Genomic DNA, 24335 nt, shown 5'->3' with positions numbered 1-24335 from the left:
AAGCAGTTTATCTTCAGTGGGCTGTAGATTTTAGCCGTGGGAAAATGAGTAATTTGAATATTATTTACACAATGATTCATGGTTTCTCTGACTTGTTTTTTAACGTTCCACTGTGGGACAAATTGCATGGTCTAAATCAGGGGTTCCCAATCTATTTTATCCCGTGGACCCCCTTTGCATTTTTGTCAAATCATGTGTTTGTGTACCCCTTCTTCACATCATAAATACCCCTCCATAGTTTCATGTGTGGGCTCTCCTACACGTGTCTCAATGTTTTTTTTACGATTTAATCTATAAGTAACAACAAAGAGTAGAATTTAGTTAAACTACAACTTTTATACGATTGCATTAAGTAAAATGTAGTTTATTATTGTTTCCTTAATTCTGTAAAACGCTTTAAGTGTCTATGGTAAAGCACTATATAAAATCCAATGGTTTATTGTTATTGTCAGAAGTGATAAAATGGCCTCTACAGTATAAAATAATCCTGTTTTAATAAATTATAATAAAATATATTTTATTGAGCAATAGTACTGTTAGTTTGTGGCTAATTTGTCCCAAAAATTATCTGAAAAAGAAACATTTCCTTTTTTATTTTTAAATAATTTGTTAAACCTTTCCAAGTACCCCCTGCAATGTGCTCCTGTACCCCTAGGGGTACATGTACCCCAGTTTAGGAACCAATGGACTAAAGCAGGGGTTCTCAACCTTGGGGTTACGACACTGGGAGGGGGTCCCCCCAGATGCCTTCAAGAAGAGCCTGATTTTGCTTATCTTTACCCTTTTTCTGCAACTACAACATATTTTAATCACTTTTTCTTGCCATATTTTTTGCTTATTTTACAATATTTACATCTTTACACCTGTTTGTTTTTATCCACTCTAATTTGCAACTTTTGACCAAATTCTGTGGTTTTTAAATCCCATTTCACCTCCTTTTCCACCATTTTTGGTCACTTTGAACCATTTTATTAGTGATTAAAACCATGATTTCCATCTTTAAGATGACTATAATAATAATAATAAACGTTCCTGGATAACAGTGGATATTATTCAGATGAATAAATAAATGTGGTTATCACAGATTCATAGAACAATGGACCATCATTTTACTGACTTTATGGATGGACCCCAAAAATCTCTCCTTTATTCCCCCTTATAGATGGTCCTGTCTCCACATGACTGTTCTTCAATGTTCATGTCTGTGTTCAACCACCTTCAGCTACAGTGGGGGTCCCTGCTCTCTGGAACCTTTATTTTGGAGGGTCCCTGCTCTATGGAACCTTTATTTTGGAGGGTCCCCGCTCTCTGGAACCTTTATTTTGGAGGGTCCCCGCTCTCTGGGACCTTTATTTTGGAGGGTCACGGGGTTGTAAAGGTTGAGGACCACTGATTTAAAGGAACCCTGGGAACTAATGTGTGTTTTTGTGAAATCTGAAATGCTTTGAAGAGGATATAATTCATCACCAAATATTTGAATACATTTTTCCATCTTGTTTCCAAATTTACAAACCAAAAGGAGGTGGAAACGTCAAACATCCCGGGCGTTAATACTTGTGTTTGCTCATGGCAGAAAGAGGAGAGGAAGAGGACTATTGTAACACCTGACCACGCGTCTCTGGTAGTTTGAGGGCCAGGAAGCTTCCCGCGGCCAGGGCGGCCGACGCAAACAGGATGGGGACGGCCTTAGTGATGCCCACGAAGGAGGTGAAGATGCTGATTCCCAGCACGGCCGCCAGTTTACACAGAGCGTTCAGGAAACCGAACGCCGTGGTCCTGAGGAGAGAAAAGAAGAGAAGGTCATAAACAAGTAGATATAAAGACCACAGAAGGTCATGGTCCATCATCATCATGTACCATATTTTATTTTATGGACTAAGTCATAGTTTGGCTGCTCCTGTGACTTATAGTCTGGTACGACTTAGATATCAAAACCTTCATAAAATATTCTAAAGGTTTTCTCATCTTTGATGTATTATTGGTGATCGTAGTTTTTCTCCAACACAATATAGAAAAATTAATAATGATTTACAAAATTGAAAGTTGGCCCTCAACAAGGATGTTAAATAGAATTCCAGCATCATCTAAAACAGTGGTTCTCAAACTTATTTGGCTCAAGTTCCCCGTTTGTCTGACTAGAACATTTTGCTCAGAATTCTGTAAAAAAAAAAACTTTCGAACATAATGATGGAATAAATAAGTGATAACACACATGTTAAAGAATTCCAATGAAGCAGTATTTACTAATTGTATTTGGAAATTGAAAATGGCACCAAAATGTGAAGGTCAAGCTGTACGACCTACCAGACGTCACAAAAACAATCTTTTTTCTCTATAACTTGGCCACTGGTACCATTGAACAACATTTCCTTTCAATGTGTGACCTTGACCTTTGCTCAAGGTCATATTTAAGGTCAAAGTCAGTCTTCTGTTTTTCCTGCATTAATAATTTCAGTTTATTTAGTAAAAAGAACAAACTTGTCAACAAATCCAGACACAGGTTGTTATTTTTACCATTTTCAATGACCAATCACTAGTTAGATTTATTTTTGTTGTTGTGTGGAATCAAGACGAACGCTTGTATTTTCAGTTATTTTTTATTATTTAATATCTTTTATTTTGTGTGTTTTTGTTGTCATTTTTTCGTGTCGTTGGTATTATTTAAACTGTTCTCCATGTGTGAGTGTTTTTGGTGTCGTTTGGTTGTTTCTTCTGTTGTTTTGTATATTTATAATTATTTTGTAGTAATCTTGTGTATTTTTCTCATTTGTTGTTGCTTTGTGAGTTGCTGGTAATATTTAGTATGATTATCATTTTTAAATGAAAATAAACTGTATAAAACCCCATTGTTTTTATGCTTTAATTTGTTATTTTTCCTCTCTCTCTCTCTCTCTCTCTCTCTCTCTCTTAAGTACCCATAGGGGTACACGTACCCCCATTCAACAAACACTGATCTAAAAGTAAGTAGTTTATTTATTTTTTTAATAAGTAAGTAAGTAAGTAGTTTATTTCTAAAGCACTTTTTGCAGATAAAATCACAAAGTGCTGTACAGAGTTGTGGTAAAAGTGCAACACAATAGAATAATAAAACAAGAGCATAAATATCATAAGAACAGCAACATTAAAGGATAAATAAAAATTAAAATCCAGTAACTAAAAGCTTTACTGTAAAGTAAAGTCTTCAGCAGTTTTTAAAAGTGACCACACAGTTGAGCTCCCTGAGAGACTGGTGCAGGTTATTCCAGAGTCTGGGAGCTACAGCCTGGAACACCAGGTCTCCTCTGGTTTTAAATTTAGTTTTTGGGGTCTTTAGGAGACCCTGACCTGAAGACAGAAGGTATCGCCCTGATGAGTAGGGGTACAACAAGTCTGAGATATATTTAGGGGCCTGACCATGTAATGCTTGGAACGTGAGAACTAATATTTTATATTCTATGCGAAACTTAACTGGAAGCCAGTGCAGAGTAGCTAGAATGGTGGTGATGTGGGATGTTCTAGAAGCACCAGTTAAAAGTCTGACAGCAGCTTCTGAACGATCTGGAGTCTGTTTAGGGTCGACTTATTAAAACATGTAAAAACAGAATTACAGTAGTCAATACGAGATGATATAAATGTGTGTATGACCAGTTCTAGATCTGATTTTAATAATAAATACCTCACTTTAGAGATATTTCTCAGGTGGAAAAACAGTTTTTAGTCAATTGACGACAATGTCCCTCCAAAGACATGGACTGATCAATAACAACCCCAAGGTTTCTGAGGCTGGTTTTAACAGATGAGCCCAGATCACCAAGAGAGTTTTTAATTAGAGGATGTTTTTATCAGGAGCAATGATCAGAGTTTATGTTTTGTTTGAATTTATCTGGAGATCATTTGATGACAGACAGTTTTTGATACAGGATATACAATCTAAGAACTCTGATAAAAAGTGAAACTCTGAGTCATTAAAGGAACAGTACAACTGGATATCATCAGCTATTTAAAATGACTTGCACTTTATTTAATAATTTGGCTGGTCCTGCAACTTATATATCAATATCTATAAAGTATTTTAAAGGCTTTTTCATGATTGATGTTATTTTTTTAATTTACAAGGCAGGGGGATACATTACTTTTCTTTTATATACAGTATGTCTAAGCCTATATACAGTATATATATTTTAGCAGACGCACAAACCCTGAGGAAAACTCCTCTAACTTCAGCCACCAGAGCGTGTCAGCGCACTGCTGAAGGGAGAGTAAAGGTCCCTGAGGAGAGCTCTTCTTCTCTGCTTCATTGTCTACTACCAAACCTCTGCGGTCACACATTATTTTCAGGTCCAAACTCTTTTTATCCTCTTTCTGTAAACAAAAGGTTTACATCAACATCTTTAACTTTTATTGAATATTTAGATCATCCAAAACCAGCACACGTTGTTATTGTGACTAAAAAAGCTGCAAAATGATCTAAAAAAATCTACTAAATGATGTAAAAATCAGGCTGAATGTTTCACTCCAATATAAAACAATGTGATGTGGAGGATCCCATTAAATATTATAAATGATTCCTTTATTTGTGCTGCTGTGACTATATCAACCAGCAGATGGCAGCACTGGTCTTTAAACCCAACTGAACAGTTGTGGACAAAAGAAGGAGAATACAGTATATAAATAAAATGAATGGTTTTTGACTAAGAAGTTTCTGTTAAAGTATGTTTAGATTATCTTAGTGAGAAGACCATCTCATGGTGGCCCCTCAGCCGACCAATCACACAAAGCCTTTGAAGGTGGACCCACCTCTTGTCAGACGGGTAGAGCTCCACGGTCAGAACATCCAGGGCGTTCCACGAGGCGATGCTGATGCCCCCGAACAGACAGAGCAGAGCGATCATGGCCGACTCACTGTTACCGAAGGACAAGAAGAAGCAGCTGATGCAGGAGATCACACTGGAGCCGGCTGAGGAGCAACAGGAAGAGTGAGGAATGCTGGGAAAATATACGCATCTATGTTTACGCACAAACACGTTAACCAACCATTGCAACTATACACAGATTTCTACTAATGAGACATATACATGTCCCCTCCCTCTCTTTATGACACATTTTTTTCAATGAAAAAAAGTTTTTAAAAAAATGCGACATAGTCCAGTGTATATATATTATATATGCCCCCCACCCCACCCCCCCCGCCCCAAACCTTTTCATTACGCATTTTCTGACTAATGCAACATATCGTCCAGCGCAACTTATAAATACATCCCCCCCCCCCCCCCCGTTTTTTTTTTCAATGAATATCAATTTTTGGTCTTCGATTTAGTGAAAAAAGTTTCAAAATAAATGTGACTTACATATGCCCCTCCCCCTTCTTGACACATTTTTTGACTAATGCGACTTATAGTTCAGTGTAACTTCAGAATCAGAATAGCTTTAATTGTCATTGCACACGTAACAGAGCAACAAAAGTTCATTTCAGTTTCATCGCATTCAAGAAAAAGGTGAAAATACAGTCATAAATAACACTTATGACGTGGGGAGACAGCAGCGGTAGAACTGTGGGTCGCCACAACAATGGCGCCCCATATTTAGATGATATAAACAAATGTCACCATTATTACGTTCCATTATGAATGTAAATCCAATACGTGTCTATAAAAACACGCAGGGTAAATGTGAGATGAATTAAACTTACCCAGCATCCTCAGTCGGCCGATTTTATCCATGAGCAACGCGGAGACGATGTTGCCTGGCAACACGGCCAACGTCCCCAGGAAGCTGACGAAGTAAACCATGTAGGCGTTGTTGTCGTCACTGATGTCACTGAGCAAACATCCTTCTTTGTTGTGTAGGAACGTGCTATTGATCAGCCGAGAGTTGATCAGACGGTACTTGAAGAGATCTGTGAGGGGGCGGGGTCAAAGGTCGGGGAGGGAGGGGCATTTTTCTGTCAAATTGTGTATTTTCGATGTGGTTTTGTGTGTCTCACCTGTGTTGTAGAACAGCGTAGCGATGAACGTGCAGTTTTTGAAGAAGGTGTTGGTGGAGGTGATGTCCTCAAAGTAGCATTCCTCAAACAGAGAGTCCTCAAACACCATGGACTTCATCCTCAGGTTCATGAACCTACACACACACACACACACACACAGGTGATGAGTGTGTTATGACAGATCAAAGCGTATATATAAATCTATACTGACTTGTCGTTGAAGTACTCTCCCTGGCGGTGGACCTGGTTCTCCAGGGTAAAGTTGAAGGTGACGTGTTCCACCTTCTCTTTGAAGAAGACCTTGGTACGTGAGGCGTATTCCTGCTTCTGGAGGTATTTAATCATGTCTGGGAACCACACGGTCAGACCGTAGTAGCTGGAACACACGAGAATGTTTGCTTTGTGTATGTGTGACGACACTTAAAAATAACACAACATAAAACCAGACATTTTGTGTGTTTCTGATGTTGTTTTGTGTATTTGGAGTCACTGTGTATGTATAATATTATTTTGTGTATTTTTTTTTAACGTCGCTTTGTGTAATTTTTTGTTTTGTGTATTTTTTATTGTTGTGTTATGCATTCTTCTGTCATTTTGTGTATTCTTGATGTTTTGTAGTGTGTTTTTGGAGACATTTTGTACATTTAGTAATTGTCCTTTTCTGTATTATTGTTGGTATTTCGTGTTTTTTTAGAACCTTTTTGTGTGTTTTTCTTGTTTTGAATGGATGCAAACGTCTACTTTTAACAGGCTTTTCTATTACAGAATTTAAATCTAGATTGTACATTTAATTTTTGTAGTTTAAAAAAACAAAACAAGGCAATGAACCTTGTTTTTAATTTATTTTTAGTCTTACTACAAACTCTCTGCTCTGATTGGTTCTTTGTATCTGCTGCTTTATTTATATTTATTTATTACTTTCTACCATCTCATCATCACAGCTGGTGTCTGGTCGTACCTGAAGGACATGGAGAACCACACGGCCATCATCATGTAGGTGACACGTCTGTATTCTGGAGAGAAAATCGTCTGGAAGTTACTCCACACCTGGAAGAGGAAGAGGAAGAGGAAGAGGAGGGGCATGTGACCACTGGGTGAGATTTCATTTTTAGAAAGTCTCTCTCACCTGATGGAAAAGCGACGACAGCTTCACCCTCCATTTCTCATGCCAGGCAGCGCCGTCACCCAGGTTCACCAGTTCATCCATCTGTTTCACTGTTTTAATGGTGGTCACCTGTAGAGGACCACCACACCTTCAACTCATCATCTCACAGGTGATTCTAATCTGATCTAAGGGTCACATGATCAACATTCATAATCAGCATTGACCTTTTTTTTTAGTTGTTTTGTATATTTTCTTGCCATTTGTGCATATTTTTGTGACTGTTTTGTATGTTTCTGTTTTTGTTTTTTTGTATTATTCTGTCATTTTGTGTTTCTGTTTTTCTCTTTGCATACAGAGTAATTTATTATACTTATATTGTCATTTTGACTGTTTTCTTGGAGTCATTTTGCGAATTTTTGTTTTATTTTGTGTTAATAGAGTACATTTTTGTATTTGTGTTGTCATTTTTCTGTAGCTTTGTGTGCGTTTTGGAGTAATTTTGTATTTTTTTCTTCTTGTTTTGTGTCATAAATAATTTCTTGTGATTTTGTCGTTATGTATATTTTTCTGAAATTTTGTGTGTTTCTTGGAATTATTTAGTGTATTTTTGTTCTATTTTGTGTTATAGCAGTAATTTCTTTTCTTTTTTGTTGTCAATGTGTATATTTTTCTGCAACTTTGTGTAATTTTTTCGAGGCATTTTGTTATAGTTTTGTGCGTCATGAGTAATTTTGTCTACTTTTTTTCTAATTTTGTATATTTTTCTGTAGTTTTGTGTGTTTCAGTTTAAATTTAGTTTTATTTTGCGTTAACGTAGTAATTTCATTAAATTGAATACAGAAAATGTATAAAAAACAACAACAAAAGTACAAGAAATTACTCATGACGCACAAAAGAATAACAAAAATATCCAAAATTACTCCAAAAAACAGACAAAGCTACAGGAAAATATACAAAATGACAACAGAAATAAAAGGAATGACTCCATTAATGCAAATGAAAACAAAATACCTCCAAAAAAACACACAAAATACAGTAGTTTGAGAGAATGATGGGAGCGGAGCAGCATTAAAGCATTGAGGAGATTAAAATACTGTATTAATGTGTTAAATAATGCTGCACAGAGCAGTAAAGGAGCTTCACTTACAGAGAAAACTCTCTCTGGGTAACCTTTGGCCCTCATGTTGGTGTCATGGACCTGTTTCAGGATCATCCAGGCCTCGTCGTGTTTCCCGTTCTACACACATCAAACACACGTTACACTCACGCACATCCACAAACTCCAAAAAACTCTCCTAGTGACATAGTTGGAAAGGTTTCCTGCATTGCATTGTGGGATGTGGAGATTCACAAAACACCAAGAAACATACAAAATAACAGAAAAATATCGTAAATGACAGAAAAATACAATCACACAATGACAGCAAAACACCTAACAATAACTGAAAAATATACAAAATACACAAAAGCAATAGAAACAAAATAATAGAAGAATATACAAAACAATAACAAAAATCAAATCAAAAAGCAATACAAAAAAAGACAACTGAAATAATCAAAATCACTCAATAAACACCTAATATTACAACTAAAAATACTGTACATAACAATACCTGAAAAATATGCAAAACAACAACAAAATACACAAAAACATACAAAACTATCCAAAATGGCACAAAATAATAGAATAATATACAAGACGACAACAAAGAGTATGCAAATTGACTAAAAAACAACACAAAATACATAAAAAGAACAACTAAAATAACCAAAATCACTAAACAAACACGCAATATCACAACAGAATATGGAACAATACCTCAAAAATAGATAAAACAACAACAAACGTGTTTTTTCACATCAGTCCACAGGACTCCACATCCCACAATGCAATGCAGGAAACTTTTCCAGCAATCAAAGATTTAAGCACCAGTTCCAACCTTTTACATTTTTTTTCCAGCAAATGATCTTGTATTTATTGATCTGTGAGAATAACCTGTGTCTGATACTGTTGATAAAGTCTAATATATAATAATTATAATAACACAGAGGTATGTGTGGCCACACCTCCAGGAAGAAGCGTGGACTCTCAGGCATAGTGGTGATGGCGCAGATCGCCGCCACGGAGGGAAAGGCACAAACCAGCACGAACACACGCCAGCTGTGGAACTGGTACGCCGAGCCCATCTGGAAACTCCAGCCTGCGCCAGGACAGAAAAGGGAGGAGCTTAGTATGTGTGCAACCAATGGGATCAGGGTTGGGGTCAATTACGTTTTTCATTCTTCATTTATTCCATGTTCAATTACCATTACGGTGACCAAAATTTTTTCCAATTGCAATTAAAAATACAATTATTATTTTCCCCTTAAAGTCAAGAACAATTACGTTCTTAATTACTAAAGTTAAACTCTTTACTGTGTGAAGTCTATTACGACGTGTGTTATATTGTATTTATTGGGGGGTGTTCCTGACCGTAGTGGGGGATGATGGCCCAGGCCATGGCCGACGCGTAGATTCCTCCGATCATCCAGAACATGCAGAGCCAGCTCAGGTGTTCCCCTCGTTTCTCCTGAGCTAAGAACTCAGAGTAGTAGGAGAACACGATGGGGATGGAACCTCCGATGCTGTGGAGGAGAACACAACATCACACAGGTGTTTCCCTGTTTTACCGTGAATATATCAGTCTGTTTCTGTAAATAAACCCTCCATTAATGGTTTTATCACAGAAATAAAGAATATTCACACTATTTATGACCAAAAAAACCAATAAATTGATGTAAAATTGTATTTTTAATTTGCAAAATCTAAATGAATTAAACAAGAATACAAAATATAAGAAGTAACGTTTCTTATTAATTAATCAATTCATTAATGTATAAATATCAATAAGACACAAAGTCACACCAAAAGCAATACAAAAATACATAAAAAGAACAGAAAAATACCAGAAATTAGGGAAAAAAGACACAATATTGCAACAAAATACCAAACAATAACTGAAAAATATACAAAAAGATAAAAAATAACACAATATTATACACAAAGGACTCCAAACACATACCAAAATATACAAAAAAAACCCACAAAAAAACACAAGAAGATACACAAAACGCCAACAAACACACAAAAATATACAAAAAGACACAAAAAAACCGAAGAATATACAAAATGACAACAAAGAAGACACAAAGTGACTTATTTGTGAAAAAACACAATATCACAACAAAATAAATAACGATACCTGAAAAATATTACAAATGACAACAAAATACACAAAAAGAAAATTAGAATAATCAAAACTACTCAACAAAACACACAATATGAGTAGAAAAATACATCAGAATGACTGAAAAATACATAAAAAGACAACAAAATACATTAAATGAAAACAGAAATGAGCAAAATAACGATAAATTACACAAAACCACTAAACTGAAATGAACCCTTTGTTGTTTTTTGTAGCGATGCTCTGATTGGTCTAAATGCTGACTGTTGATCATGTGACCCTGGGATCAGATTAAATCGTGCGTGCGTGCGTGTGTGTGTGTGTGTGTGTGTGTGTGTGTGTGTGTGTGTGTGTGTGTGTGTGTGTGTGTGTGTGTGTGTGTGTGTGTGTGTGTGTGTGTGTGTGTGTGTGTGTGTGTGTGTGTGTGTGTGTGTGTGTGTGCGTTCTCATCCTCACCCCACACCAGAGAGGAGGCGACACAGGAGGAAGGAACTGTATCCCTGCACGAATGAGGAGAAGAACGCAAACACGCTGTTGATGGAGAGAGAGATGAGGAGCGTCTGCCTCCGGCCGATCCGGTCGGCCAGACCCCCCCACACGAACGCCCCCACCATCATCCCCAGGTACACGATCAGACCTGCAGGAGGGACGGAGAGATTTAACTCAGCTTCTATCACCACAACAGCACCAACATGTCAGCGTTGACCTTTCCTACAGAGCACACAGACCCTGAACTCATCGCTTTAGATAATTACGCACGACCCCTAAAGTAACGTTTATTCAGAACTAAATGACCTGAATAAACACACAATTACAGAAGAATACACAAAGTAACAATAAAAACACACAAATGAAGAATGAAGAATACATTAAAGGACTAAAAAAGACACAAAACAACAAAACAACCCTACATAGAATAGAAATTAAACAAAAGGATGTAAAGATGCATAAAAGACAACAGAAATACATAAAAGACTAAAAGAAAACACAAAATAAGAGAATTATACAAAATGACTCCAAACACACAAAAAACAATAAAAAGACGTATAAAAAAGACGTTTTCTGCTACAGACGTATCAAGAATAGATCTGCTCATGTCATTTATTACAGAATCCATCTATTCCTGTGTTTTTTACATTAGTGACCAGACACACACGTTTGTGTTAGCTTAGCACGTAGCATGGGTGAAGACGGCGGGGCTAGTGTTATTTGGGTGGTTTTGACTCTATCTTCAAGTCCATCATGATCGTAGTCTAATGTTTTTAACCACACGCACGCACGCGCACACACACACACACACACACTACGTCAGTGCAGGAATATGACAGAGAGCTGCTCCACTGACAGCTTCAGAGATGATGAGTGAGCTCACCGCAATGCAGCAGAGAGATATATATATATACACAGTATACAGTATATATATATATATATATATATATATATATATATATATATATATATATATATATATATATATATATATAAAGGAGCAAAAATATGGGAAGAAAAAGTGATGAAAATAGGTTAAAATATGGTGAGTTTGGTGGAGTTGCAGAAAAATGGTTAAAAAAAAGCAAAAATGGGCTCAATTTATGAAAAAAAAAAAAATTCTTAGCTTCTTAAAGGCATCTGGTAAGCCCCTCCCCCTCCCAGTGTCTCGTGAGAAAACGACCCTGAATAAAAACATGGTTTTACTTTGTTTAGTTAATGATTTTATCCACTTATTCCCCACACAGACAACGATACTGGGACAGTCTCCAGTATCACGTGCTGTGGTTTGGATGCAGAGAGGCTGTGCACAGGAAGTGGGGGGAGGAGCTAAAGAGCGTGGATGAGAAAGGAAAGAAAGACGTGGACGAGCTCTCCCAGAGGCGTGTGTGTGTGTGAACAGTGTGTGCATGGGTGAGGAGGAGCTATGAATAGCAGCTTCATCATCATCATCATCATCACACAGTGAGAGGAAGAGGAAACGCTACAGCGATGAATCGATGGCAGGACGAGCCAATCAGGAAGAAGATATAACACAGAGACCCTGACATGATAGTTATCACATAACAGTCTGTGATTTACTATCTAACTACAGCCACCAGAGCGTGTCAGCTCACTGTTTAAAGGAGAGTAAAGGTCCCTTAGGAGAGCTCTTCTTCTCTGCTTCATTGTGTACTACCACACCTCAGAGTTGGAACTCTGATGTCACAACTGTTTTTATCTTTTTTCTGTAAAAACAAAAGAGGTTTACATCGACATCTTTAACTTTTATTTATATCAACCAAAAGCAGCACAAATTATAATTTTGACTGAAAAAAATCTACTAAATGATGTAAAAATCAGGCTGAATATTTCACTCCAATAGAAAACAATGGGATGTTTACAGGCAGTGGGGCCGTGTGACATCATCAATCACATGATTTCAAGATGGAGGAACACATTTTTAAAAGTTAATAAAATAAATATGGTGAATAATAATAATTTTTTAGACGTAGGCCACATTTGTAAACAGTGGAGGATCACTTTAAATCCACTGAGTTATTTCCTTGTTTGGATTCAATCGAATAATTATCTTTTAAAACGATTTTTAAACACAACTTGTTGAGCACAGATCAATGTAGTTGCATCGTAGGAATATAAGTCAATTCATCGATCTGGATGAATCATTACAGCCTTAGTAAATCATTAAAAAACGTGGTGCTTGAATTTGCATATTAGCTAAATATTTAGTTTTACCCGGGACATTTAGATTTACCATTTAAATTTAATAATTGAATTTAGATTTAACTTTAACATTTACATTTAATATTTAGATTTAGATTTAACTTTTAGATTTAATATTTATTATTTAGATTCACCATTTACATTCAACATTTAGATTTGGATTTAACATTTACATTTAGATTTAGATTCGAGATTTACGTTTAACATTTATATTTAATTTTCAAATTTAGATTTAGCTTTAAGATTTACATTAAACATTTAGATTTAGTTTTAACATTTACATTTCATATTTAGATTTAGATTTACCATTTACATTCAACATTTAGATTTAACATTTAGATTTACGTTTAGATTTACCATTTACATTTACCATTTACATTTAGATTAAAGATTTACATTTACATTTAGATTTAATTTTTAAATTTTGATTTAGCTTTAAAATGTAAGATTTACATTTAAGATTTAGATTTAATATTTAAATTGACATAACATTTTACAAGAAAAGTAAACACCACAAACTTCCAAAATATTGCTGTAAATCTGGTCAAAAGTAACATGGAAAAAATTCACACATTTTTTTTAAACGTGGTTTGTTGCTAAATGTTGCTGTTTATGTTAGCATGCGCCCCATAGTGCTACAGAAATGAAAAATAAAAACAGTTTATTACCGTGAACATATTTCTTATTTTGCTGATATAGCTCCAGGCTAAAGCTGTAGCTACTGAGACGTGTCCTGGTTCCTAAGCTCAGCGTCCCCCACGGGGACTCCTCTCCTCGCCTTTCTTTCCTTTTCTACTCCCCTCATCTTAAGATGTTGACGAAAGGCCACTACAGCGACATCATCACCACACACACACACACACACACACACACACACACACACACACACACACACACACACACACACACACACACACACACACACACAAAGGTTCTTCTGAGCCTCAGGACAAACGTGCAGCATCAGAGATGTTTCTCCCTGAACTCCAGCAGCTCTGAGCTCTGTGACGTCCCTGTACTGTGGCTGTCATACATAGTGTGTGTGTGTGTGTGTGTGTGTGTGTGTGTGCGCAGCTGCATCACAAGGACGGCTCAATGACACCCAGTGGGTGCTGAGCATCTATTAACCCTTTATTTACACACGTTTTTAAAGGACACGTTATAAAGCTGGATGTGTGGCTGTGTTATTGCTTTGTAGCCCTGCTTACATGTGGCTTTAGCTGTAGCTTACCACCTCCACTCACCAAGTATGCCACAGGTTATCGGTGGGGGGGGAAAAAAGAGTAATTTTAACATAACTTTGCCCTAGTTTTCAATAACAGTTCCTGTTGGATCTTCATATCAACTTTTGTGTAATATAGAGACATTTTTTTGGAATTGTTTGTGAGAAATTGCAAGATTTATGGAGAAATTAAGTTATTTCTACATTATTAATCTAAAAATAACATTTTACATTCTAGTGATATAAGCATGGGAAAACTGCAAGCTCCTAAAAATACTATAAAGTTTCATTAAATTTGTGAATTATTTGGTAATTTACACAATAATAAATGTTTCCTCATTTTTACTGTCTCTTGCGGGCCAAATTGGATGCTCTAAAGGGCCAGATTTCGCCCGCAGACCTTGAGTTTGACACACGGGAATTAAATAATCATTTCTATAATCATTTCCATGACAGAAACAGGCTCAGAATAACCCAAATTAGTGTTTTGTTTTCTAATATTTATATGCATATCATTAATTATTATAATGTGTTGTTTAATTTATTTCAATTGTTTTAACGTTTTATATAAGGCCAATACACTAATATATCTTCTTTTTGAATAATATGTAAAGGTTTCTTTTATTCAGGTAATGCAGGTTTTACTAACGGACGCCTCTGAGGAAGACTGGCAGTTGATAATTGAAACATGTCAGGAGTTCAAAGTAAACTTCCTGAAAAAACAGTTGTTTGAATAAATGAAACCTTAACATATAACACGAATAAATTAATCATTGTCATTAACATTTTATAAAGTGTTTCTGAGGTAAATCCATTTCTATATTAAATTTTAATAATAATTAATGTATATCTTTCAGTGTTGTAGTCTAAGTCTATTTATTTAGACTGATTTATGATGATTTATTTAGTTAAAATAGATGATGTAGCAATATGTGTTGCTATTATTATTTTTGTATATTTGGTTAAAATAATATTTTATTCCTTCATTTTACAATAAAAATGTGAATTTTACAGTATTTTAACACTTATAAACATTAATTCATGATATTTTTAGCTTTAGAATGTTAAACTGCTTCCGATTGGCTGTTTGTATTCAGGCACGCCCCTTTCCTTATGTGACATTCTATTGGCTGAAGCCGATGCAAATCTGTGCTTGTGGCACCAATATGACACCATACGTACGGTCGTGTTCCAAATGTGCTGACGACGTGAACAGGGCCGTGCGGGGGGGTGGGGGGGTGGGTGGGGGGGGGGGGGGGGGGGGGGTGTAAAAGAGGCTCCAGAGCATGAGTCAGACGTGTTGCATAAGACAACGCAGAGGGAATAGTTTCACTGGTGCAGTCGTGGAATAATTACCATCTTTACTCAACCAATGACCTGTTAGCAGCCGTTAGCACCAATCACAACAAAGATATACAAGCACATTATTTAACGCAGATATCTAACTGATCTGATAATTAATAATGTAGTAATATTATGATTAGTCGAGTGGAATCATCTTTACTGTTGGTGCTCATATTCATATTTGTGTATGATTTTAAAAGGATTCTCCACTGTTTTTACAAATATGGCCTAAAACCTTTAAAATGTCCTTATTTGTGGTGACCATATTCTGATTTACAGAAAAGAGGACAATGGGACCAAACCCAGCAGTAATCAACGTCTTCTTGATTCTACTTTGTAACAGCAAAATAAAATATAGCAGATAAATACGTTGAAAAGAGAACGTGTCCAGGTCACCCTCTACTTCTTAGATCTAACAAAACACACTAATATTCACCATAATTGTTTATTTTTTTACTGGTAAAAATGGAAATACTTTACAGTTTTAGAGCCTGTGTTCCTCCATCTTGAAATCATGTGATTGATGATGTCACACGGCCCCACTGACTGTAAACATCTCATTGTTTTCTATTGGAGTGAAACATTCAGCCTGATTTTTACATCATTTAGTAGATTTTTAGATCATTTAGTAGATTTTTAGATCATTTAGTAGATTTTTAGATCATTTAGCAGCTACTTTTAAATGTTCTCAAACTTCAGCCACCAGAGCATGTCAGCGCACTGTTTAAGGGAGAGTAAAGATCCCTGAGGAGAGCTCTTCTTCTCCGCTTTGCGTTCTCTGAATGACAACTGTGTGGTATGTGTCCCTGACCAGTAACTTTAGTGCGTTTCTTACCCAGCATGCCTTTGTTGGGCTCAGACAGACACATGTCCTTCTCCGCGCTGGGCAACACGAAGCCGACCACGAAGATCTCCACGCCGTCCGCCATCAGCGCCAGGCCCAGGACAAAGTAAAGCGTCCACTGGAACTTTCCGTGTCCGCACTCCTGCAGGATGACCTCGTACTGCTGGGCCAGCTCCTCCTGGTCTTTCCTCCTCTCGCCCTCGTAGGCCGACAGATCTCTGAACTGCTGCGCCGCGCTCGTTACGCCGTCCACGCCGCCGGCCTTTCCCGAGTCCGCTCGAGGGATTCCCTGGTACTCGCCCTCGTATATCTCGTCATCCTCATCATGGCCTTCGGTGGAGTCGCTGTGGCCTTCGTCGTCGTTGGCCCGGCTGTCGTTGCGGTAATATCCGTCATTACTCGGCACGCCGGCGTAGTCGTCGTCATCGTCTTCCTCCTCGAACCGCTTATACGAGCGCTTCACGTACTCATCGGCCATCCTGTCCACGCCGCGGCCTACCTTCTTCCCCACCTGCTTCTTCGCCACTTTTGCGATATCTTTGGCGCCGCGGACAAAGTCCGAGCGGTTGTCCCGGTAGCGTCCGTCGTCGTCCATTCCGACTGGTTAGAAAAGGTCGAAGATGAGTCACTGAGAAGTAGGAGAGCTATCAGGAGCCCAAGCACATGAGTGTGCAATGGTGGATTTTCAGTCTGCTGGTGAACGTGACGTGACGAGACGATCCCAGGGTCCAACGCAGGATGGATGCTCCACACCTAAGCCTGGGATGAAGGAACGAAAACGTTAGCGCTGTTAGCGAATCACACACAACACACGGCAAGGCTACATCGTACAAACAGTGTTAGAAACATACATAGATGAGCCCTATTAGACCCAGTTCATACGACACAATAGATTGTTGCTGAGTCATCGGAGGTGTGAAGGGATGATGGGATTATAGATATTAGAACCTAGGTTTCCAAAGTGGGGTACGCAAATTATCACAGGTCGTACACGAATAGAAATGAAAAACAGTGTGACATCGGAAACTAGAATATAAATTGACCAGCAGTCAGGAGCCTCCATGCATTCCATGTTAAGGTGAGGTCACACCAAACATGACTTCAGCGACTCTGGCGACTAGATTACATTTAAAATCAATGTGAATGACGTGACGTCATGCGACCTCTCTTCAAGTGACGCGACTCGTGCAATTCCAGCGACTTAATCGCGCAATCTGAGTCGCTGGAAGTTGTTCAAAGTTGAAAACTTTTCAAGCGACTTCTAGTGCTGCTGTGTCTCAACATCTAATCGGTGATCAGTTTCTCCCCAAGTCATCCCCCGAGACAACAACAAAAATACACAACATGACAGAAATGTACATCAAAAGGCCTCCAAAAACCCAAAATGACAACAAAAATTCACCAAATGACCATAAAAACACACAAAATGAAAGAGAACTATGCCAAAGGACAACACAAATACACAAACACTGCCCCAAAAAGTCACATAAAATAACCACAAATGCACAAAAAAGGAGATAAAAATATATACTTGTTTCTGTCACTTTCATGTGAAACTATCTCTATCATGCATGTATCTCTATATGCTCATCTGTAACCTTTGAGCGCTAGCGTAAAGCTTCACACGCACATAAAAACTTCTTGTGTCTCATTCTTTTGGTTCTTCAAAATAAAGACAGATTTTATATTTATTGACATTTTTCGAGGCAACAGTTCAGCTCTGTCATTTTGTTTAAGGTGGTCATCGTGTGTGTGTGTGTGTGTGTGTGTGTGTGTGTGTGTGTGTGTGTGTGTGTGTGTGTGTGTGTGTGTGTGTGTGTGTGCCAGAGAAGCCGATGATGATAAAGTCATTTTCTGGGTCTATTCTGGGTCGATGCACATCTGAAATCTGCTCCATCCATCTCTGACTCAAGCAGTCCTCTCTCACTAGGAGGAGGTAAATGATTTTCTCGCCCTCGCCACAGTCACAAAAAAACACCAGACATCTGGGTTTCATCGTGTGATTGGCTTTGCAGGATTCACAGATGATGAGAAGAGAAGATCCTGTGAATAACAAATACCTTCCTAAGTGCAACATGACACAGCAGATATGTGCACAGTGTGAAATAAATGTGTTGAAATACTGGCTCGAAAGAAGACAAGTTACAAATAAATACACAAAAATACCACAGAAATACACAAAACATTTATTCCACAACAAAAAACGTGAAATTTACAAAATGACTCAAAAACATACAAAATCAGAAGAAATGCACAATCGCTCAGCGCGAAATACACAAAAGAATATCAAAAATGCACAAAAGAATATCAAAAATGCACAAACATGAATCAAAATGACAACAAATCCACAAAAATAACAGCGAAAAAAGACACAGATTTACTCAAAAAAACAAATAAAATATAGAAAAAATACAAAAAAGAATCCCAAAAAATCCACAAATTAACATAAAAATATAAAATGACAACACAAATACACAAAATTAACCAAATGTTGCACAAGACGACTAAAACACACAAAAAATACAGAATTTATTTTACAATAAGACAACAAAAATACACAAAATAACTCCAGAAATGCACAACAATAAAATTATAAAATGACAAAAATACACACAATTACTCCAAAGAAACACAAGACGTTAGAGAAAAATAAAACAACACAAATACAGAAAAGTTCCCTCCCTGTAGTCAATGAATTTATGCATTTTTGTATAAAAATGGCTTCACTATAATGTTAGATTTACACTTTATTTTGAAAGGAACCAGAATCCGTGCATATGTGAACAGGTGAGTTCGTGTCGCCCTGAGTCGTTCCTCTAATGGTGCATTAATGGATAAATGAAGTGTGCAGCAGCACACGGCAGCAGCAGCTGATGAAAGACTTCATTATGTGGTAAAAGTGCCAGAGGGACGAGAATGTACCACAGACGACCTGAGACGAGCTGAGAAGGAAGAAATAAGCGTGGGAAATAATCTGATATATTAGCGTTAAATAAGTGAGACTTTAACCATCAAACGTGTTAAAAGTGTTGCTAAGTGCAGATCAGACTTTATTTACTCAGAAAAATGATACATTTACACTTTGTTCCCATGTTTCTTTCAAACCTGACCAACATGACTTCAGATCAAACTAAAGATGGGTGATTTACGGAAGAGCATTAGGGACAATTCTGATGGAGAAAATCAAGAATACAGTCAAAATGTTGAGATTAAAATATGAATTTTGTTATTTCCAAAAACACAAAGCAATTCCAAATCAATAACAAAAAGAAAAATATTTGACAACAAAAACAGGCAAAAACTACGCAAAAATATACATAAAAACTCCAAAAATACAATCTATGACGCTCACATGGCGTACGAGCCTGTGATTGGTCAGTGCTTTAATGAGGAAGAGGAGGAAAACACAACCAATGGCTGCTGTTTGTTTGTTTATTTATAGATGTGCTCGTCTCTGATTGGTCGACTTCTGCTGCACACGCTGACATATGAGAGACGACAGTTATTCAGCAGCTGTCTGATAGAACCAGCTTCCTGTGGGACGTAACCACGGCGACATCATCACCCCAATGGCAACGAGGCGTCACCCATGGCAACAAGGCGTCACCAATGCCACCACCATCACTGATGTCAGCTCTGCTTCAGCTGGTCTCACTAGTACGACGAGTATAATAGTATAAATGTTCACGAGTAGCACTAACACGCCTTATATGGTCATGAGGGGGCGGGGAATAGCAAATACTGGCTTCTGATTGGCTTTCAAAGATATTCCAACTGATATTAGGAAGCTGGATTTCATTATAATCAAGTTTTTACTCGTAACTTATTGAAGGTCTACTAGTGTTACTGTAGTAACACAACTGCCTACTAGTATAGGGGTTCTAAACATTGGGGTCAGGACCCCATTTGGGGTAGTGAGACACTGGGAGGGGGTCGGCAGATACCTTCAAGAAACTTTTTTGCTTATTTTTACCCTTTTCTTGTAACTTCACCAAACTCACCATATTTTAACCTTTTTTCATCACTTTTTCTTGTCATATTTTTGCTCCTTTTAATGTATTTTTGCTACATTTCTCCCATTTCTGACACTTCTACATCACATTTTAATGACTTTTCTGCACATTTTTTCCACTTTCCAGACATGTTCAGCACTTATAAACCCTTTCTACCACTTTTACACCTAATGTCACATATGTTGACACATTATTGTCACTTTTAACCTCTCTTCACCATATTTTATGCTAATTTTTTGCCAATTTAACCACATTCATTATTTGTCATCCCCATTATTTGCCAGTTTAAACTAATTGTTGCAAGATTGACACTTTGAACACTTTTTCTGTCTGTTTTTGGCTGCTCTAACTCAACTTTTAACCGATTTCTGTGGTTTTTAAAATCCCATTTCACCACCTTTTCATAATCTATTTTCATTACCTTTTATTTTCATATATTTGCTCCTTTTAATGCATTTTTGTTACATTACTCCCATTTCTCCGATAATTTCAATGTCTTTTCTGCACATTTTTTCCACTTTCAAGACATTTTTAGCACTTATAAACCCATTTCACCACCTTTTTCACCATTTTTGGTCATTTTGAACCCATTTTATTAGTGATTAAAACCATGATTTCCATCTTTAAGATGACTATAATAATAATAATAAACGTTCCTGGATAACAGTGGATATTATTCAGATGAATAAATAAATATGGTTATCACAGATTCATAGAACAATAGACCATCATTTTACTGACTTTATGGATGGACCCCAAAAATCTCTCCTTTATTCCCCCTTATAGATGGTCCTGTCTCCACATGTTCTTCAATGTTCATGTCTGTGTTCAACCACCTTCAGATACAGTGGGGGTCCCTGCTCTCTGGAACCTTTATTTTGGAGGGTCCCTGCTCTCTGGAACCTTTATTTTGGAGGGTCCCCGTTCTCTGGGACCTTTATTTTGGAGGGTCCCCACTTTCTGGGACCTTTATTTTGGGGGTCGGGGGTTGAACAGGTTGAGAACCACTGATATAGTAGATGATTTTGTGCTGAAAACTGTTATTATTGTTCATTACTACTACTAGTACAGTCAAGATAAAATGGAAGATGTTGTGCTTGTAGAAGCAGAACAAACACGTTCCCTGCATGTCTTTAACACCACACCAGCTGCACCTGAAACGCCGTCAGCTGATTGGACGCTGAGCTACGGTGCAGTGAAGGACGAACACGCCTCCTGTCAACAGCAGCAATTAGCAGCAGCTGGAAGAGGGAGGGGGGGTGGGGGGTCACAGACTAAAGTCTCCTTTAACCAGAGAAACTGCATGGGTTGGTTTTTGCAGGTGTAAGTCCATTAGTCAGCAGTTTTAAAATATTCATATTTCTTTTGAATGAAGAGGCTCCATTAGAGCAACTACACCAAACTCACCATATTTTCACCTATTTTCATCACTTTTTCTTGTCATATTTTTGCTCTTTTTAATGTATTTTTGCTACATTTCTCCCATTTCTGACACTTCTACATCATATTTCAATGACTTTTCTGCACATTTTTTCAACTTTCAAGACATTTGCGTCACTTATAAACCCTTTCCATCACCCACGTTTAGATGTTCAATGTAAATAAAGTGTCAAATAAAAGCCTTCATGGCACTCACGATGATGAGCCAGGTGTCAAATAACAATCCTCAATTCAGCAGGTTCTACAGGCCTTTATGAAGGACCTTGAATGAACATGTGCAACATCGCTCACATTATTTACATCCAACATTCATAATGTTATTTTTCAATGAGTCCTCAGCATTTTCCAAATAAGAATAACAATGAATTGTATTTTATTTTGAAAGAGAGACTCCAAACACACACAAAGCGACAACAAAAAATACTAAAACTAAACTAAAATACAAAATACATGAAATGAAGGTAATAATTACTTAAATCACACACAAAATGACAATTAAACATGAAATAACAGCAAAATATGCAAAAAGATTCAAAAATGTACAAAAAAACAATGAAAACACAAAAGATGACAACAAATATGTAGAAAAATATCAGAAAAATATACAAAACAAAATGAAAATACACAAAATGACTTCAAAAACACAAAGTGACAACAGAAATACAGGAAAATACTTCAAAAATGTACAAAACAACTAAAATATATGAAATGAGGGAAAAAAAAGACTTAAAACACACAAAAAGACAATAAAAACACACAAAAATGCATGAAATGACAACAAAATACGCAAAAGGACTCCAACAATGCACAAAACAACGACAACTCAAACATGAAATGAAAAATTTATTAAATTAATCCAAACGACAAAAAAATGACAAAAAACAAACAAAATGACAAGAAAAATACACCAAATAAAAACTAAAATAAGTGAAATGAAAGAAAATATAAAAAAATGACTCCAAACACACATTATTCTCTGATTGGTCAGTAATCTAACGCTGACATGAATGTTGATCATGTGACCCTCAGATCAGACCTTTTTGTGGCCCCCGCTGTGAGGTTGAACTCCACAAACACAAACAGTGAAGTCCATGTGGAACTCTGTGATGTTCCATTGAGAACCTGTAAACCTCTCCAACAACATGATCCAAAGACTGGAGTGTTAAACTCAAGGCCCGGGGGCCAAATCTGGCTCTTAGGTGCATCCAATTCGGCCCACAGGAGAAAAACGTGAATCTGTGTAAATGACCAACTGAATCAGTCAAATTCAATGAAGCTTTGCTCTCCCTTAAACAGTGTGCTGACACGCTCTGGTGGCTGAAGTTAGAGAGTAAATAACGGATTGTTGAAGACACACAAACCCTGAGACTAGAAGGACTCCTGGGTGGGAGTCCTGGCCAACTTCAGCCACCAGAGCGTGTCAGCGCCCTGTTTAATCCATCATGATGCATAATTTTAGGCCACATTTATAAAAACAGTGGAGGATCCGTTTAATAAAAGAGTTCATTATCCAATCAGGGAGCTGCTCCTCCTGCAGCTTTAACACATGACAAACCTTTAGGACGCTCGCAACACTTCACTAATGCAAAGTTGTAAAGACACCCAATAGCAAAGCTCCGGTCCCTTTCCAACCACCGTGTGACGTGAAACAGCTCCATCACATCACATCCCGACCCTACCCTACCCTAACGGGGATCTACAAGGTCATTGTAGCGCAGGAGGTAGGCCAGGACCCCCACACCACCCCCACCCCCCAGCATGCACCACTGCTGCAGACACCTCCGACACCCCAACATGAAAACTTTCAAGCTTTTGTCTGCAGAAATAACCAAGATATAGAGCATAAATGTGCAGAGGAGAGGTGGGGGCGGGGAGGGACGCGCGAAGGGCATCTGTGCGCAGATCTGGCAACCCTGGACCAGAGCCGTGCGTGTGCGTGTGTGTGCTGGAACACGCCAACAAACAGAACCTGTTTGGTAGATGTTGTCCTGGTTCAGGTTGAGGAGATGATGAAGATGATCTTCACGCGTAAAGAACGCGCTGTGCCTTTTTTCCGTGCGCGTCAGGCGCGTCCAGACCTCCTCCATCCATCACTCACTCATTTGTTCTTCCTCTTTTCCTCCATCCTTCCTCACGTGCACTAACCACAGGCTCAGAGAGCAGAAGAACCATCAGAACAGACACGTCACTGCATGGTTCTGGTTCTGCACTATGGGGGTCTTTAACGCTAATGGATGGTCTCCCCACAAATGAGCCTTTGGGCCGGTGTGAGTCAGAGCGCGTGCGTGTGTGTGATGAGTTAAATAAAGAATGAGCAGCTCTTTCTTACCTTTCAGACCCAAAGGAACGTCCTGGTGGTGTTTGAGGGACCGGGAGGTGCAGGGAGTCACCCCGAGACTGTGGAACCAGAGGAAAAGGATCCTGTAGCTCCGGTGATGATGCGCTGTGACGTAGCTACAGAAGCAC

General features: G+C 37.8%; 1 protein-coding gene across 2 annotated transcripts; it reads right to left on the bottom strand.

The window, feature by feature from the left end:
* Positions 1–1202: 1202 nt before the first annotated feature.
* sv2a (synaptic vesicle glycoprotein 2A) lies at positions 1203–24335 on the bottom strand. 2 transcript variants are annotated; one of them, XR_003675858.1, is made up of 14 exons: positions 24199–24335; positions 16408–17175; positions 10751–10931; positions 9541–9692; positions 9135–9268; positions 8215–8304; positions 7089–7196; positions 6921–7009; positions 6174–6338; positions 5963–6096; positions 5669–5875; positions 4777–4936; positions 1284–1776; positions 1203–1251 (listed from the first exon to the last, which is right to left on the bottom strand). XR_003675858.1 is itself a non-coding variant. In XM_028471545.1 (13 exons), the coding sequence occupies exons 2-13, from the start codon at positions 17009–17011 to the stop codon at positions 1593–1595; spliced, it is 2208 nt and encodes a 735-aa protein (XP_028327346.1). In that variant the 5' UTR covers positions 17012–17175; positions 24199–24335; the 3' UTR covers positions 1266–1592. The 2 variants fall into 2 exon arrangements, 1 of the variants encoding a protein (XP_028327346.1); XM_028471545.1 differs by lacking the exon at positions 1203–1251 and having other exon boundaries at positions 1266–1776.

The sequence above is a fragment of the Gouania willdenowi genome, chromosome 16 (assembly GCF_900634775.1).
Source record: "Gouania willdenowi chromosome 16, fGouWil2.1, whole genome shotgun sequence".
NCBI lineage: Eukaryota > Metazoa > Chordata > Actinopteri > Blenniiformes > Gobiesocidae > Gouania > Gouania willdenowi.
The sequence above is the reverse complement of the archived record's forward strand: the minus strand, read 5'-3'. Positions and strand labels throughout refer to the sequence as shown.